This window comes from Solea senegalensis, linkage group LG16 (assembly GCF_019176455.1).
Source record: "Solea senegalensis isolate Sse05_10M linkage group LG16, IFAPA_SoseM_1, whole genome shotgun sequence".
In the NCBI taxonomy this organism is placed as follows: Eukaryota; Metazoa; Chordata; class Actinopteri; order Pleuronectiformes; family Soleidae; genus Solea; species Solea senegalensis.
This window is the reverse complement of record NC_058036.1, coordinates 5428733-5444360: the sequence shown is the minus strand read 5'-3', so window position 1 is coordinate 5444360 and position 15628 is coordinate 5428733. Positions and strand designations below refer to the sequence as shown.

The window sequence follows — 15628 nt, the reverse complement described above, 5'->3', positions numbered from 1 at the left end:
ATCAGGAGTTGCTGCTCTGCTGTGAGTGTTTAAAGTGGGCTCTTGGACAAAAATAGATCTCTCAACAAGCTTCAGTGGATAGTCAGAGATACCGAATACTGTTCAACTTCACTTTAATGAGGACTGCAAATGGATGGAACAGAGTGGACATTTTAATTCTGACCTCACATGCCTAGTTTTAGCGTCCACGTGTACATGATTATATTATTATTTTTTTGCAAATTAACAGATTCAGATAAAATGACCTAATAGTCTCTTTTCATTGGGTCTCTCCTCCTTCCACTCAACCTTTTCTTCCCACCTTCTGTCCTTGTTTCCACCTGCACTTTAACAGCAATACCTACCTGCCTCCTGCCTCTCCATCTTGCCTGTTGAATTTTTCATTATGCACTCACTTTTGGTTTGTTTCCACAGTGAAGTTTGGGGAAGAGAAACTACCTTGAGAGCATCCCACAGCCAGAAATCAGCCTTTCTAATTAGGAGGTGCACAGTCGCTGGCACAAGTGTACATAAACTGCATCCCTAGTGAGGACAGCATAGCATGCAGCCCCACTGCTGCCTGACTTGCTCCGAAACAGCCATAGGCAGAGAAGTGGAAAATATTTTAAGAGCAGGAAAATAAGTTCCGTCCCTTGAGTTTATCCAGCACTGAACATGACTTCTAACTAATGAGAAAACTTTGGAGGGATGGCGCATTGTTTCATCTCTCAAGTTGGTGACCTATTGAGATAAAGCAATGATTAGTCTCCACCTGATTCTTAATGAAGATGTATCTCTGGCATTAAGAGCTGAAATCTCTCAGTATCTTACTGGTCAGTCCAGCCTGGACCTCCGATGAAAGCCGATGAAAGATTGACTAATCTGGGACTGAGAGTGTGAGAGACTGCTTTTGGTCCACACAGGAGAGCGAGAGAGAGAGAGATGTTGGAAAGAAGGGGCTAGAGGGATAGTAAAGTCTGTCCTAACAGTTTGAATTTGGCTTGTTTTCTTTATGTGTGTGAGTGAACAGGAAAAGGTAATTAACTGGCCAACTGGTGAAAAGCTGGAGTGATGGATGGGTGGGGTGTAAAGAGACATCCACACACGCACACACGTCTGTGCAGCTATTCTTCTCTGGCCACTGCATTGACTTCCATTATTTGGACAACCTAAACAAACCGATATCCTATACCTTCCACAATTCAAATCTTAGCCCTACACTTAACCAGTTCCCTAGAAATGAGGTTTTGCCTCTTTAGGACCAGGTTTTGGTCTCCACTGGTTTGTTAAATTTTTTTGTTAAAACGTAACACTTGTGTCTCTGTGCCTGTAGTAAGAGAAGCACTCGTACACACATGAATGGGGGAGGACCATACGGAGTGGTGACACATCATTATGTGAGGTCATTAATGCTTTCAGGTCTGACAGAGACTCACGAGTGGTAACATCTGACTGTCTGTCTGTTTAACCCGAGGGTCAGCAAGATCTATGGCCTTTTTTTTAAACTTTTAATGGACAGTGACATCTGTTTTTATGGATGACACGAGAAGCTGTAGGCTGCAGCGTTGCCTGCAGTGAGTTACAAGTGTCACAGTGCTTGTGAGCTCAAAACAGAGATGTGCCACAGCAGATGTTATCATGAAAAGTGTCAGAATTGTATTTTGAAGTAAATCCTGATTGCAGGTCTGTTGCTCCCTGTAATCTTTCATCAGTGGATGTGTCACGGTGATATTCCGGACAGGTGGTGCTGTCATGTGTTGAGAGGTAAGGCCTATTTGCACTTTCTGTCTGCGGTTCACAGAGGAAAGGGCTAAATCACACAAGGGCAGACACATGGACATCTGTCTCTGCGAGCTCCTTGTTACCAGATGCTTGATGCAAGGAGACTGGGCTGCTCACATAAGGGAATACTGATGCACTACTTTCAACAAGGTAATCGTCTGTTTGATCAAAATACAGGGAAGTTTGTTTGCAGCGATGTACTGTTGACATTGTAAGTAAGCAATTTATCTACAAGATAGTTACAGGAGTCATAATGTTGTCTTATCTCTCTGGGGAACAATGTTGATTTTCCAAGTCAATTAAATAGAAGGGCCAGGTTTAATTGGTCATTTTTTTGGTGATGCCCTAATTTTTGAGGTGGTGGTCGGCTGAAAATATAAGAAATCATAGGAGAGTCAGCGACTGAGGAGCAGTGAAACAGCAGCCCAGGAAAATCAGGAGCAGAATTTATTTTGTAACTGCGTCTCTCTCTCAAAGTTTAAACTCCGATAATTGTACAAGAGTCTATATGTAGACGAAATGTCAGACAAAAAGCAAAAATTTCACATTAGTACTTCTGGAGAAAGCACAGCACGAACTCTCGCCATTAGTCAAAGCGCGACAGATGAAAATGAAAAGCCATGTTTTTTTCACACACCCAAAGGAAAATAAATGAATTCATTACTGTAGCGGTGTGTGCTTTGAGTCAGTGAACATATTATCCGCTAGGTAATGACAGTGTGCATGTGTGTTACTGCAGATACTGTTGCTTTGTTTGCTGAAAGTCCTTCGTAAGGGTTTGTTTAATCTTGTCAAGTCAGTAGACTGGGGCAGACATCTGTTTGATGTAATTTGGTGCGCTGTCCTGTTATGTGTTCTACCAAATTTGTTCCCACAGAGTTAAACAGCATGCTCGTGTGACATCCTGAGTCTTTGTCTTGTGCGCCTCAGAGCAGGCAGTGGTTAAATTTAATGGTCTGTATCCAAGATCTGCTGCAGCACTAAAAGCTCCACCTGATATCTAATCAGAGCCACAGGCCTTCCGGCTCTTCGCTCCTTCAGGGGATCTGAGTCTGCTGTCTCTGACTCACTCTCCATGTCAGCGAGGTGGAGTTGGTGGGAGTTGTAGAGAAGGAGCAGGAGGCAGAGGGGGGGATTACACTGCTGGGTGTGTTGCTTTTATCCTGGGAATGTAATGTGCCTTAATGCCCTGTGCTCACCCAGGGAAAGGCCAGCAGCTGTGCTCGCTTTTCTCTAACTTGGCTGTCAAAGTGTGTCGGGGCTACCTGTGGGAAAGCAGGCCTGCTGGAAGCTCTCGTCCTCACCCCGGGATCTGGACTGGGCTCCTGTGGTTTAATGGGGGGCCAATCCCCTTGAGACTTAAGAAGACGGTGTGTGGTTAGGGTCAACACTGTCTCAGGCCAAGTAAACATAGATGGCTCCTTAAAGTGAAGCAGAGGAAGGTTGGAAGGTCAGTTGAAAGGAGTTAAAAGGGCATTGGGTTTAGCATCTGCTGTGTGGTCTTCAATTTTTACAAGAAACACGGTCATAGGAAGTACTCAAGAGTGGTCTATGTGTAAACAGGACTGTCGCTGGTGTGAACAAAGTTTAGAGAGGACAGATATGAAGCAGCGTGGTGGTGTGCTGGCTCATTTTGAGGAATGTTTCCATGCTGGTAGAATAATAAAAGAAAAACCCTGCGAGAGGAAGGCAAGGAAGGAAGACTGACTGAGGAAATTAATCTTAAAGTCAACTTTCAGGAGTTCAACTGGCTTGTGCTTCAATTTACTGAGCAGTTAGGCTGAACGGAGAGCATTGAGGAATAGTCAAGGTTTTATTGCGGCAATGCCATGTGTGGACTGATTCTGGGCAAATTGCACAATGACGGATGTTAGAAATAAGAGAGTGCAGGAGAATGCCACGGAGGACTGGCAGCTGTAAAACAGTTCAGATATGTAGCTAAAAAGCTGCAGGCTACAACTTTTTCATTTTATTTCTGCTCATCATGGATGCACATTGATACAACGTTGCTTCATTCCTCTTTCTGCCACAGCTGCAGTGGGTCATGTGGAGCTTTTATGTCTGGGAAATATCAGTTGGGCTGAGCGTGAATAGAAAATATGGTTTCCCAGAGTATTTTACTTTCAATGGAGCGTGCCTAAAAGTCTCTCGGCTATAGCGAGGGGCCTCATGCATTTCAAATCACAATGACCTTACCCTGATTTATATCCAGCCTGCTGCTCCAGATCAGAGGTGCACCAGAAGCTGAATGTGGAAATATTCAGATGGTAGTTTCACTTTGTATGGATAGAGAGGCGGATTATTGACGAGATGAGATGAATGACATATGATTTGCAGGGAAAATCCAATGTACGATTTTGCCCGCTTCGGTTTACACCCAAGGATTCATGGGGGAGAAATCATGCTCAGCTTCCTCCCTGTCCCCTCATCCATAAGTGGTTACGGCTGAGCTTGTTTCCATCAGCCTCTGGGCATGTGCTGTCTGTGATGACACTCTCCATCAAGCCAAAGAGACAGTCCGTTAGCTGGGTGACTCTCTCCTGCTGCTGCTGCCCTGGTTTTCATCACAGTTAGTGCGAGGGACATAGACAAACTTAGGTCTCTGAGGGCAGAGAAGGGCTCATTCCACAGGCTTTCTCTCCCCAGTGTGCTGGCAGTGCAGACCTCCTTTCCATAATAAGGGCACAGCACCTGACTACATTTTGTCCCTAGAGTTTAATAAAGATCACCGCTGACAGGCAGTAAACCAATTCCACCACCCACCAGCCGGCAGGCAAGGGCCGCAACCCCGGCCAACCTCCTCCCACCTCTCTCTTTCTCTCTCTATCTGTCCTCTTATCCTCCCTTGTGCAGTTTGATTTCCTCTATAAAAGAAGAGACCTCAGGTTGAAAACCAAAACCATCTCCCACTTGTTCAGAACAATAGTCGAGCAGTCAGAGCCATGAAGTAGCTCCTTGCCACCTCTCGGCCAATGGGGATGCTTTGAGCATTTCAATTGTGTCGATGCCCCGGATTGCATTCTTCTCTGCAGCAGTCCGACTCTTCACACCCACTTGCACCCGTCAGTAGTAGATCATACGGATAATAAAAGAAACAATATGGCTTCCAGGCTGGGTGCACTCAAGCATCATATGTTTCATGTTTTTTTTCCACTCTGTGCTTATGCACAAGCTCTCAAACAGTTAGTTCACACGTGATGGCGCCGACGTAAGCGAGTTAGCCGTTTAATGGCGACTTTTCGGCTTTATTGTGCCAAATGTATTCATTTTATATCCAAACCTGCACTCTCCGAGCGATGTGCGAAATGTCTACTAATCCTAATGTCCCCCTTTTGCTTCTCCAACTTTTATGTACTGATGTATTCTGTGGCCTTTCATTTCATCCTATCTCCATCACTCTCCCTTCCCAAGCGCAACACTGCCATCATCCTCATCATCACTTCTATCATCTTCATAATCCCAGTGGCCGTGGACCTTTATTCCCTCCACTGGGCGTAAAGCTTACAGACAGTTTTACAGGAGAAGCCCGCTCCCTAACCTCCAGAATGCTAACTGAATAGCAGATGGGCTCAGCTTTGTGTGTCTTTTTATTAGCTCTCCTAAATCAACACCTAACAATGCATGCAGAGAGAGAAGGGAATTGATTTCCTCCGTCTACCAGTGCCCTGAGGTGGGTAAGAGATGGTCAGAGGGTAAAGGGTGATGGGTGATGGAAGGGCAGAGTTGACTGGTTATGACTTTGCTTTAATTTCCTGTCTAGGAAGCGTGCACATGAATCCAGACCAGACAGTATACATAAAATATCAGCCAGCTGTGTTTTTCTCCAGCTCTCCCCATTTCACGGCAATTTGTCATAGACTGTTTCGTCTTATTTCAGCGGAACTGTCCCATCTTGTGCATAAATATCCTGCTGCTGAATAACTGGAGAGACAGTTCTCATGTCAGGCTCAAGCGGGATTAGATATTATTCTTAAAAGCTCTATCATATTTCCATTTTAAGCTTCTTACATTTCAATTCTGATTCGGATAAATACTCCAGCATCAACATACACTTGATGCTGTGCTGCTCCTGAGCTACCATTAGCTCAGTCATCAGTCCATTACAGTTCTCATTCCCAGTGAGATTTATGGGATTTTCGAGGGTCTCAGTTGTGCCTGCATCCTGTCTGTGCCTGACCATGTGTAAAGTAAGTAGCCAGGGCTGTAAAACATTTACCAGAACCACTCAGTTAACATCAGACCAGGGCAGTCACACTCCAATGCATGATTGTCCTTTACGTAAAGTGAGGATATGGAGATTATGCATATCCCTCAGGGGAACATTGAGTGTAATTCAGTAGATGCAGCTTTTGTCCATTAATGGGAATAACAAAGAAGTACAGCACTGACCATCTCCATTTCTCACGCTTCCTTTGTCCTCCAGTTAAGTAAAAGTAGTTAATCAAATCAAAATCTCTTTCTCCTCAAATATATCAACAACGTCATCACATCCGTCCGACGCAAAGAAAAAGAAGGAAGGACTCGAACCTTCTGCTGGAGCATGAGTTTAAGAATCCCATGCAGCGTCAAAAGACGAGGTATAAATCAAGCTTTAGAGTCCCTCGACCTGCCTCTAAGCTCTCTGGGTTTAGCTGTATTAAGTGGCGTTGCATTAGTGCAGTGGGTTGTTGTTTCCCCGCCGCTTCACTCCTGATCACCTCAGAGGTTCTACAGAGCAAAGGCCTCATAAACATTTATGTATGGACTGTGGGCGCCCGTCTTAGGCCACAACTCCACTGGGCAGGAGCCCAGCGCCCCTTAATGCCTCTTAAGTGACTGTCTTGTCTGAGAGTTTGTGTGTGTTTGATTGTTTGTTTGTTTCCCCAAAAAACAGACGGATGTGTTTTACTCTTGCTTCGGATTTAAATCAGAAAACTTCACTGATAGCTACGAGTCCGCATGGATTCCTATGGTTATTTTTCCATTTGATGGCTCGTGATATGTTTTCATGCTGAGACACTTATCTTATGTAAATTGTATAGCTGTAGGCACCAGAGCCCCCTCAGCTGTTGTTTTCTCCAGCCCCTTTCTCCCAAGCAGTGATGGACACCCCAGGGGGTCTTCTATGAGACGAAGTAAAAGGACAAAACTCTACTGGACGTCGTCTTGAAAAGCAGCAACTAGCTGGTCTTTTTTATTCCTAAAGCTTCACAGAATAAATGAAATACACATTTTCTTTGTTATTCTGTGAAGAATGCCTCTGTGGGATCTTCAACTAATCCCTCGGAGCCATATTTCTGAGTTGTCTCCTCACATTTTGGCTTGTTTGTTGCCCAGTAGATGCTGTGAAATGAGCACATGCCTAATTAACCCGGATCGACAGTCTTAAGTTGCATGCAGGCAAAGCATGTTGGTCTAAACAAACAACCACCCTGAAAAAGGGAAGTGGTTAAGTCGGAGTGTGAGGGTCCCAGAGGACTGCCAGAGACCACACTGGTAGCGGGCCACTGACGCACATGGAAAATGTGAACAACACACAGGAAATCATTTCAAAAGAACAGACACTGAGGTATGCTTGGGAGATGAACATGGTACACATGTTACGTGCGTGTGTGGTAGGGCTGTCAATTTTCCAGAAATCAGGTTTGAACAAATATCATGTTATTCCTATTCTTATGTTTGGATATTCCCCACCACCTGCCAGCACACACGCAAACGTGATATTTATTATTTCACTTGGCGTTAGTCACCGCGGGTTAATCACGTGTTGCACTGCCTGTCTGTGGAGCCTCTTCTACCGCTTCACTCAGGTGGGGGCTAAACAGCTAACTCAAACTTCTTCCACATGTTGCTTTTTAGATGCTTTGGTGTCAGACAGATGTGTTTGCTTGTGTCCCCGGTTCTGAGAACAATATCCATTCTTATGTTTCTGATGGATTCAAAGAGGATCTAAGACCAAGTTGCCCTCACTGTACCCTCTGCTGGACCAAGTGTTACTGCCTTCACTACAGGCTTCTAAGCTGTATATTTTGAACTGGAATGGGTTTTCAAGGTTTTCAGTTTGAACCCCCACCTCCCACATCTACATTTCTAATAAAAAGTGATGGTCCTAGTGTGTGGCAATAATGTATATGGAGTTTAATGCTCTCTCTTTTTTTGTTTCTCTGCAGGACCCGGCATATGCAACTTTTTTATTTGAGCAGCTTCAGACACCCGGGAGCCATGAAGCTGGTGTCAGCTGTTGCCAAGTGTGTTCTACGCCTCTGAACCAACTGAGGCAGGAGGCCTTGCAGACGCTCCATGCGCCCGTCCTCGCCTTCAGCTCAGACATGGCAGCACAGCCCACGAGATCCTTGCTACCGCAGCCGTCCAGATTTTCCGCGTCATCCTCGGCCGTCCATGCAAAACAACTGTCCAAAGGCCAAAGCATCACCCATGGTGTCCTGCCCTTGGGTGAGCGACACAGGGTGCCAGGTTGGTCACAAAGCCCCGCAATCTCTTCAGTGCCCAAGACCAGTGTCCAGGTGACGGTGGCAGGAGGGCAGCTCACTGGATCCCTGAACTCTGTCACCATCCAGGCACAGCAGTACCTCGAGGGCATGTGGAGCATCTCCAGGGTCAACAACTTCATCCCTCAGCCCAAACCGGTAACTTTGATGTGTCCATTTTCAGTTGCACGTGTATTACATTTTTACTCGCACACAAAGGAACAGCAACAAATCTCCACCGTTCAAATGGCAGGTTTGTCTTCATCTCCAGAATTATCAATCGGACGTTGATTAAATTCTCGACTGCTTATGCGCCAAATTCAGACGAACCCTCAAATATGTCAAGATATGATATTGCTTTTCAGTGAAGACTGTAAAGTCTGTGCAGGAATAGGAGAGGACTTCAATTGTACTCTTCTAACACCTATTCTATTTTAGATAAATCTAATCAGACTAAAAGACTCTGCTCCAAATCTTCAAACCATCTCCAAACATCCTTCAGGGGCTGATGTGATATTGGCGTAAATTTATTCAGGAAATCAAAGACTATACTTTTTAGTTTCATAAATCATACTCCCAAATATATATATATTTTTATTCTTTCAAAATATATGCACATGATAAAAGACTGTAGAATCCATCCAATTATTCTCTCTGACCAATTTTAAATCGAGGTGTTGGATATCTCTTTACTTAAGGAAGAAGATATAATAAAAGGAATGGAAATCATATAAAATGAAATAAGCATCCTCTCATAGATTCCAGTACCACCTGGTAAGCTGCAAACGCTACTTTAAGAGGATTAGTTATTTGAGATGAATAATTACAAGGACAAAGAGAAGAATTTGAGAGAGAACTGGAAGTAATGCGAAATGCTCAGTGACCTCATTCAGACCTGGTATGACCGTTCGTCCTCAGTGAACCCAGTCAAGGCCAGATCACGCTAAGTTCAGGTCTGAACTGTCCCAATGTGTCCTGAATGTGTCCTCAGATTCGATCACAGAAAGCGTCACATTCCTGAGCGTCATGAACAGAGACTCAGTTGACAACTGTCATCAGCGCTCGTACGTAATGTTGGAGGACCGACGTTAAATCCAGGTCAGAACGGGGCCAATACTCATTTGACAGTAGCTGGAGCTTGCGCTTACATTTCCACAGGATTTGGTTAATATTTGGTTGAAGAAGAAGAAGAAGAGTGAATCAGCATAAATCAGCTTGAAGTGAGGGCATAGCATCTTTTTTGGACAGACCGTGTTTGCAGTTCTTATCAGGTCAACTCTTGTCACTACAAATGTTACATTTTTAGACCTTTAGAAAAGCTGAAGCCCTGCAGAGAGTTTTTGAGTCAGAACTCTGCAGGAGTGCTGACCCCTCATTCCTCAGTAGTCAAGGAGCCTGAGTGATTTGAGGTCAGAGGTCATCGCAACACTAATCTGGTGACCTCCTCCTCAAGGGCATTTCAAATGACCACCCCACAGCACCACCATAACTCTTCTCTCATGTTGGATAAGCATTAGTTTGTGTGCTTTGTTTGATGTCGAAGAGACCTGGAGAGGTCCCAAGTTTTGCCCTTGGTGTCATGTGAGCTAATGATTAGTCATGCTGTACTTTATTTATGACTTTGGACAGTTTAATTGCACATTTATGCAGTGTTTTTTTTTTTAACAGTAAATGTTTGACAGTCATTTTATTTTTAGAGTTGGGCAATAATTCAATAACAGAATATATTGCAATCATTTTCTTCAATATTATTATATTATAACAGAACTTCATTATATATTGATATCATGCTTTGTGCAAACACATTTATGAAACATAACACATAATTGCTATGAATGTTTTGTCCTCAGGTGTTTGCCCATTCTATCGCAGTAATTATTGATACTTATTGACACTTTCTTTCCCCCAGTCCTGTCTCAGATTGTACAGAAAAACATTGGAAAACCAAGGCACTCTTGTTAAAAAAAGCCTTTATAATGCATGGCAACATTTAAAAACAATGTTGTGCCAAACTTAGGTCTTTATAAGGCTGAGAAAGCAGAAGTGAGGTGCAAACAGGATCTGTATAGACCAAAGACGGGAAGTGACTCATAACAAAGGGCAATTTAAAAGAACACATGTTGTTAATGATGAAACACAACCAAGCGACAAGCCAATAAATTTTTTTTTTTGATATTGAGTAACAAGAATTTCCCCCAAAATACAAAATGAAATCACAAAAATGTCTTCCTTTAACCCTGTGGTGTCTTTCTACAGTGATGTGAATATCTGGTTTCAGACCTGCCTGACAGACAGACAGACAGACAGACAGACAGACAGACAGACAGACAGACACAGTGTTGAGACTAAACAGCCTGCGTTAACATCATCCAGTTCTTGCACTGTAATATTTCCCATCCGTTGCATTAGCTGTACATTTTGTCACCGCTGTTCTAACAGTGTTGATCCCTGCAGTCTGCTGTGTTTGTCCGTCCTTTCTCTGTGAAAATTGAAGACAGATTTTTACTCCTCCCTTTAATGTCAACAACTGCCTGTAGAGATGGTTTATGGGAGGCCATCAAAAGCTTTTAACTGCGTGTACGCAATCTAGGGCAAATCAAACAGCCTGGCACAGAAGGGAGCGGCTGACTTGTGTTCTCCATCTATGTGTCTAAAAGCAATTAGTGGCCCTTGGAGCTGGGATGAGTTGCTCAATGGCACACAGCTGAGGCGAGGGCCCGCCTTGGCCAGTGAGAAATGTCCCTTCAGGACACGGATCTACAAACACAGTAGAGACTGACTTTATTTTCTCAGGCTTATGTCTTTCATTAAAACCGTATCATTCCAAATGACAAAAGCCGAGCCCAGCTCGTGAGGACAGGGAGTCGCTCTGTGCCAAAAGGCACACGTTTTAATTCATGTATCCCTCATGGTTTCTTTGTGGGGAAAAGCATGCAGTGTTGTTCAGAAAGATAAGCTTTGAACTCTCTGTGTAAACTAGAAATCCGTCAGAGTGTGTCAACCAGGCAGCCTGCAGCGCTCCCACACGCAGCCCCATTATATAGGGCACCTTGAATCTACCATTTGGGAAAAGGCTCTGGGTAACATCTGGAATGATGTTTGTGGTCACTGGAATTGAAAATCCCTCTCTGTAATTGGCCAACACTATTTAACAAAAGTCTCAGAAACCTGATGGGGAAGTCCAGCTTTTATAAACTGCTGTTTTTTTTTTTATATTCTCACTATTAAAAAAAAAAAAAGGCAGCCTGTGGCCAAGTGGAAAGGGAACTTGGCTTGTAACTGGAAGATTAATAAAGTTTTAGATTTAGATTAAAGACCTTGAAACATGTTATAGTGAGTGTTCTTCTGCTATTCAAAACATAAAATTGATCCACCCAAATTTGTAGCTTTCGCTCCATGAAGTCCCCAACTGCATTAACCATTAATCTACAAAGACCAAGTGCCGTTAACACATGAGAGTTTCCGTTATTGGCCGGCTCATTTCAGGCTACTGTGCTCCGCTCCTTTGCCACCAAAGGGAAGCCCAGCAGATGATTTTGGCTGCTGATGCTTTGATGCAGCTGGCCTTGTGTGGCTGCCGGCCACACAATGTGACGATGATCAGAGAATAAAACACTGCAGGAAGGAAAGGGAAGGACAATGCTCACTCGTGCCAAATTTGGAAACAATTAAGAAAAAGTGCAATTATGTCTTACATTCGCTGAAAGAAAGCGGATGACTTTCTGTCAAGAGAGCTTAACACGAACACACATCACGTTAGATTTGAGTACAATTTGAAGTCTCTCCTCACCTCACTTGGTTTCTGTTGGCTACAGAGGCCAGTCAAGCCTGACAGGCAGATTAACACTAGGCCTATTTCACCTCAGCAGTAATCGACTGTTGACCACGGGGATCAAAGGTCACCAGGGAATCCTGGAGGGGGTGGGGTTAAGGGGGGTCAACTGATAAGATGGTCACCCACTCTGTTCTCTTCAGACTTCACAGGAGCAGGAATAACTATCCCAATCTCTTTCTCTCCTTCCACTTTTTGCTCAGATCGCTCTCTCCTGCCTTTTCTTTATGGTGCTGAACCAAGGCGAAGGGATCAGGGAGTACTGGGGTTAAAGGATGGATGGCAAGCTCATTACTGGCTCTCAGTGCAAATGGCTGAGCACACATGGCTCCACTGACACGGCCTAATTACCTGACCGGGGGATAGATTGTACATTTCAGCCAGAATCAGGGCCAGTGCAGGTCCAAGGCTGCAGAGAGCAGCTTGGCTAAGGGGCTTGAATCCCCTGTCTTAATAGCAAGGGAATACACTTTGATAGGCACTGTGATGAGCTCAAGTGTGTGTGTGTGTGTGTGTTTATGGGCTTGTCTGAGAGTCTGTAGTTGAATCATCCTGAGAATAAAAAGCAGCCCCACCTGTGACCAGCTGTCCCTTTACCCCCAGAAAATCTGCTGCCACTCCAATTTAAAACACTCCACATGCTCAGTGACAGATCTGATGAGTGGTATGCGTCAACTTTCTGTACAACAGTGTGTCGGGTGCACTCGTCTCTCATGCCAGAGTGTAATGGCTCCACTTTCCTGGCATGTGCCACTTTCCTAACCTGTCACCCACACCTGCATGGTGTGAGGCTTTCTGCTCTGGCAGCTGCATGAAGGTCTGTACTTGGCTCGTTTCATTTTGCAGCCACGTTTGCCACGGTGTTCTTCTAAAGTCATAACTTCACACACAACGGCCTGACATCTGACTTAGCCTCCATGATGAAGTCTCTGGAGAGCAAAACCAGACCTCTGAAGCAAGAATGTCGATTCCTAACTCTGATAACAAGCTCAAAAGGGTAAAAAAGAAAAAATTCATGACATGCGCTCACAGTGCCGGGTCGTCTGTTTGACAAAAGGTCAGTGAAGCCTTTTCTGGGGAAAAACTTAAATTACAGTGCCTAAAATTGAACATAGCAACACACTGTTACTACAAGTAAAGCTAACAGTGCACTGCAGCGTGCCGCAGAGCTATAGCCTAGTCTCTCATGTGAATGTCAGAATGTAAGTGTGCTCTCACATCCTGATATATAGCATTGGCATGACAGGCTCAGCGTATAAATAGTCCAGCTGTCAGCCTGTGTGGACAAATGGCAGATAGTAGAAGATGGTAAGAGGGTAAAGGATGTTATTTTAGTTACCGTACATGAATCTGGGGCAAACACTGAGGTGGTAAATATGCAGAAGACCCGCGCTGCCTTTATAATGCAAATAATACACGAGTCAAATGGAAGTGAGTCTGCAACGCTGTGTGCTCAATCCAAGAATGTTGCTGATTGTACAACGTTTCAGTGTTATGAATGTTTTTTTTTTTTAGAAAACCCCCTCTGACCTTTATTTATTTATGAAGCTGAAAACCCACAGTGCTGGTTCTTGTCAGCTGCTATTGATCACTGTCCTGCAGGATAAACCGGCGGCTCCGGTGGGGATTAACCTTTTGTCGATGTGGTGACTCCAGCTAAAGTGTAGTCTCAGAGTTGGCTTTTGGCTCAGATAATTAGTGTTCTGCACTGCCCGTGCTGGACTATAAACAATCGGTAATGCACTGCAGCCTCCTTGGCTCCACCTCAGCTCTGATACTCAGTGTCCAGCAAGCTCATCAGGAACAGAGCGTTTAATATAGTGTGTGAATGTCCTTGAATGTTTTTCTGGATGGTGCATGCTCAAAAACTGTCATTATCACATGCACATAACTGTGTCACCTGCATTTAACAAAAGTGGTTTACCCAGCTTTGCTGTGACATTTTAATTACCAAGCATCCAGATCAGGGTGTACCCATACAATCACAACACAGATACCTCATAAACATTTTAGCTATGCAACAAATCTCTTTCATATGATTGTTGTTTGTCTGTTCTCCCTTTGGTCGCGTGATAGTTAGATATTGTGACACTCATTCCTTATGAGTAAACTGCCAAATTAGCCATGGAGGTATATGTATAATCGAGAGCAGAGTGAAGTCAATGGCTACAGATTTAATTGCTAATTAAATGTGGGTTATCACTTAATTACAGTAGGCCATAACCAGATCAAGCTCAAGAGTGTTGCCAGAATCAATAAATGGTGCAGCAATCCTCACTGTTCTGCTGGGAGCTCTCTGCTGTGGATATTGCTGACTCCCACTAACAGGAGCTGGCTGCAGCAGCTGCCCGTCCATCTGTGGCAGTGGGGAAGTAAATGGAGTGGAAGGAAGGTGGGTCGGAGTGATAAAACCTGTAAGTGTTGGCTGTGGTTGGTCTTATCTCTGTATCTGTGTGTCAACAGGCCCAGGGTTTGATGGGGGATGCGGACAGGCTCATCACAGCCTCAGAGGCCCCATTCACCACCATGACCACCAGGACCAGCATCAGCAGCAGCACCCTGACGCCCTGCCGACTGGGGAGCGCCATCCAAGCGGGACTCCCGGTACCCGTCACCTGTACCTCCACCTCCCCCACTCCCACCTCATCTGCAGCAGCCTCCTTTTTCATTAGGTAAGCAAGTCACACCACATCGCCAAAGCTGTTGTGCTGTTAAATGAAGTGTTTGTGTGTGAGCTTGCGTGCACACACACCTGCATGCTTTCACTTGAGTACAGCACACGCAGATACCTGGAGAGGAGATATGTACAGACACGCCTTCAAATGTCTGCTCAAGGTTCACGGTGTTAACATCCATGTGGGACACTTATACCATGGAGGTGTTGTTCTTACCATGGTTGAATTATACTGTAGCATGCCTTGCGATACACATTATCATAGGACTAAATGAACCTTTAGTTACAGGCACCAGTGCCCATGAATGGAAAATAAAAGTACATAACACAATGAGAGTCTCATAAGGGGTTTAGGTTAAAGCAGAGGTATTTCATGTTGTAGTTATTTTGCCCTTGTTTTGCTTCTTTAACTTCAAACGCCAGCCTCCGACAGCTGCGTATTTGCTGCTCCTGCAGCTGCAGTGTAGGTGAAACCATTTTGTCCTGGTGTTTTGTGTTTCTCAGGACGAGGGAGGCTTTTTCAGCACTGCGTGGTGTTGTTGTTGCCCTGGAGAATACTTCAGCCTCTCCAGGCGGGTGGATGGCTGGTGCAATGAGCTATATTGTCATTGATAGATTCCCTGGCAGGCTGGACAGTGCATACATTCCCTGTCTCTTCTCTCCAAGGAGTGCTATGCCATAATGAATGTTGGCGAAAGAGGAGATGACTGAGAATGATGCATGGGGCCATTGAATCTCTGCACCACAGGAGGTGAAAGAACTTGTGGAGTGTGACAGGCAACCCATGGTGGATCAGTGTGGAGCTTAGGGTTTTTTTTTCTCCAAGCACCCCCCAAATGGAGTTGGTCCTGCCAGCTTTTCACAAGGTCAGAATATATGACTGGGACGTCTCCT

At 44.6% G+C, this 15628-nt stretch overlaps 1 protein-coding gene across 3 annotated transcripts in view; it reads left to right on the top strand.

Moving 5' to 3' along the window:
* Nucleotides 1–15628, top strand: part of kif26ab (kinesin family member 26Ab) — a 68715-nt gene that overhangs the window by 20731 nt on the left and 32356 nt on the right. For all 3 annotated transcript variants that reach the window (XM_044047543.1, XM_044047544.1, XM_044047545.1), the window contains 2 exons: nucleotides 7911–8387; nucleotides 14524–14732. In XM_044047543.1, the coding sequence (XP_043903478.1) occupies nucleotides 7911–8387; nucleotides 14524–14732 (686 nt within the window). The remainder of the gene's footprint in view (nucleotides 1–7910; nucleotides 8388–14523; nucleotides 14733–15628) is intronic.